This window comes from Cyprinodon variegatus, unplaced genomic scaffold (assembly GCF_000732505.1).
Source record: "Cyprinodon variegatus isolate N-32 unplaced genomic scaffold, C_variegatus-1.0 Scaffold1181, whole genome shotgun sequence".
NCBI lineage: Eukaryota > Metazoa > Chordata > Actinopteri > Cyprinodontiformes > Cyprinodontidae > Cyprinodon > Cyprinodon variegatus.
The window spans coordinates 135,533-137,154 of NW_015151634.1; the positions used below are offsets into that span (position 1 = coordinate 135,533).

A 1,622-nucleotide genomic window follows, 5' to 3' on the forward strand; every position below is an offset into this window, starting at 1 on the left:
ATAAAAGCTTTTATTTTTTTCCATTTGCAATTATCTATGTCTGCAAATACTTTAGAATACAAATCTACATTAATTTGATTTTATGCAACAAAAAAACTAAGAAATATTGTTGCTAAAATATTGATTTCTGTTTTTGAAGGAACTAAGCTGCCATTTTCTGGGATAAATAACCCAGAAAACAAAGTTAACCTTTTTTTATTAGTCGACATAAAAAAAACTACTCCTTTCGTTTATTTTCAAAAAGTTTGTTTCCACCTCTGAATAATGTTAACTGCGACTCTCAGCTCTAATAAAAAAAAAGATTTAGTCCCCAAATTAAGCACAAAAAGAGAAGCAATTAAAATGGATCATTTCTTTCACAGACTCCTGCGTGCGTCGTTTGGCCTGAGGTCCTGCCTCCGGTATTAAGTGGGCGTTCCTAGAGTAACCAATCACAATGAGGCAACTTTTGAATCTAAATCTTAACAGTCAGTCAGAGGCAACCACACCTTCCAGAAAGCCTCTAATTTATTGAAAAATTGAAAATTGTTTGCTTAAATCTGATTTGCTGGTTGTTGTTTTTTTTGTTTGTTTTGGGGTTTTTTTTATTGGGTGGGGGGGTTATCTGTTTTTCTCATCAGAATCACTTTACACTGTATTCTTCATCAGAAACAAATATATCTAAACGATGTGGGAACCTGATTTGCATGCTTGGCGTTGGCGTTTATAACCCTGGATAAAGAAGCCATCTGTTAAATCTTACCACTGAGTTTTGCCTCCATGTGAGTAAAGTGAGGCGGTGCTGGTTCTCGCTGAGCTCCCGCTTTATCTCCGGACTCATGCGTTTGATCTGACCCTCCAACGTGATCAGGATTGGCTGCTGACATAACTCCAGCAAGTGCAGGAGGCCCTGCCTGGAAATACACACAGCCTCAACATGTCTGACTCACAGCACAGACTCAACACTGACCTCAAGTGGTGCATTCACAGAATGCTTAAATAATTGGACTTTAAAGGGGTCATAGAATGCAAAACCTAGTTTCCATTGTCATAGATGAATAATGATAGTTCAGTGGGTGAAATGGACGTACAGAGAAGTTCAAACACATCAACTCCTCCTTTCTCTACTATTCTAACAACTCTAAACTTCCAGCATAAAACGGGCGAATCCAAACGAAGCACAGAGTGTGGACTGCTGGGCCGCTGACTGGACCGGACCTCAGCAGAGAGCCATGAGCCGCCCGTCCTCAGCCGGAGGAGGGGGGGCCGGTTAGACAGGCGGGGGGAAGCACAGGGCAGCCAGTGTCCAGGCTACCGTCAGTGGGTCGGGTTTGGTCGCTCCGCCCCTGCTGCCTCCTGACCTCCGTCCGCCAGGGTTCCCTGACCAGCCCCGGAGCTCACGTCTCGGTTCTAGTGCCCGGGGTGTTTCGACTACGTGCTGCGCTGTAGTCGAGTTTGAAATTTCCCCCGGACATTTTTTTAGATCTGAAAAGCAGGACATGTCCGGGAAAAAGAGGACGTCTGGTCCCCCTACCATATCAATGATGTTTCAGTAAGTGAGTGCTTGTTGCTATGATGCGTCTTTGCTCAGCAGCTTGGCTCGTTGTAAACCAACCAATCAGAGCACAGCTCATCTAAATATT

General features: G+C 43.6%; 1 protein-coding gene across 1 annotated transcript in view; it reads right to left on the reverse strand.

Annotated features, from left to right (window-relative positions):
- Positions 1 to 1,622, reverse strand: part of LOC107101974 (single Ig IL-1-related receptor-like) — a 17,255-nt gene that overhangs the window by 5,801 nt on the left and 9,832 nt on the right. The window contains exon 5 of the mRNA XM_015401078.1: positions 743 to 927. Coding sequence (XP_015256564.1) covers positions 743 to 927 — 185 coding nt within the window. The remainder of the gene's footprint in view (positions 1 to 742; positions 928 to 1,622) is intronic.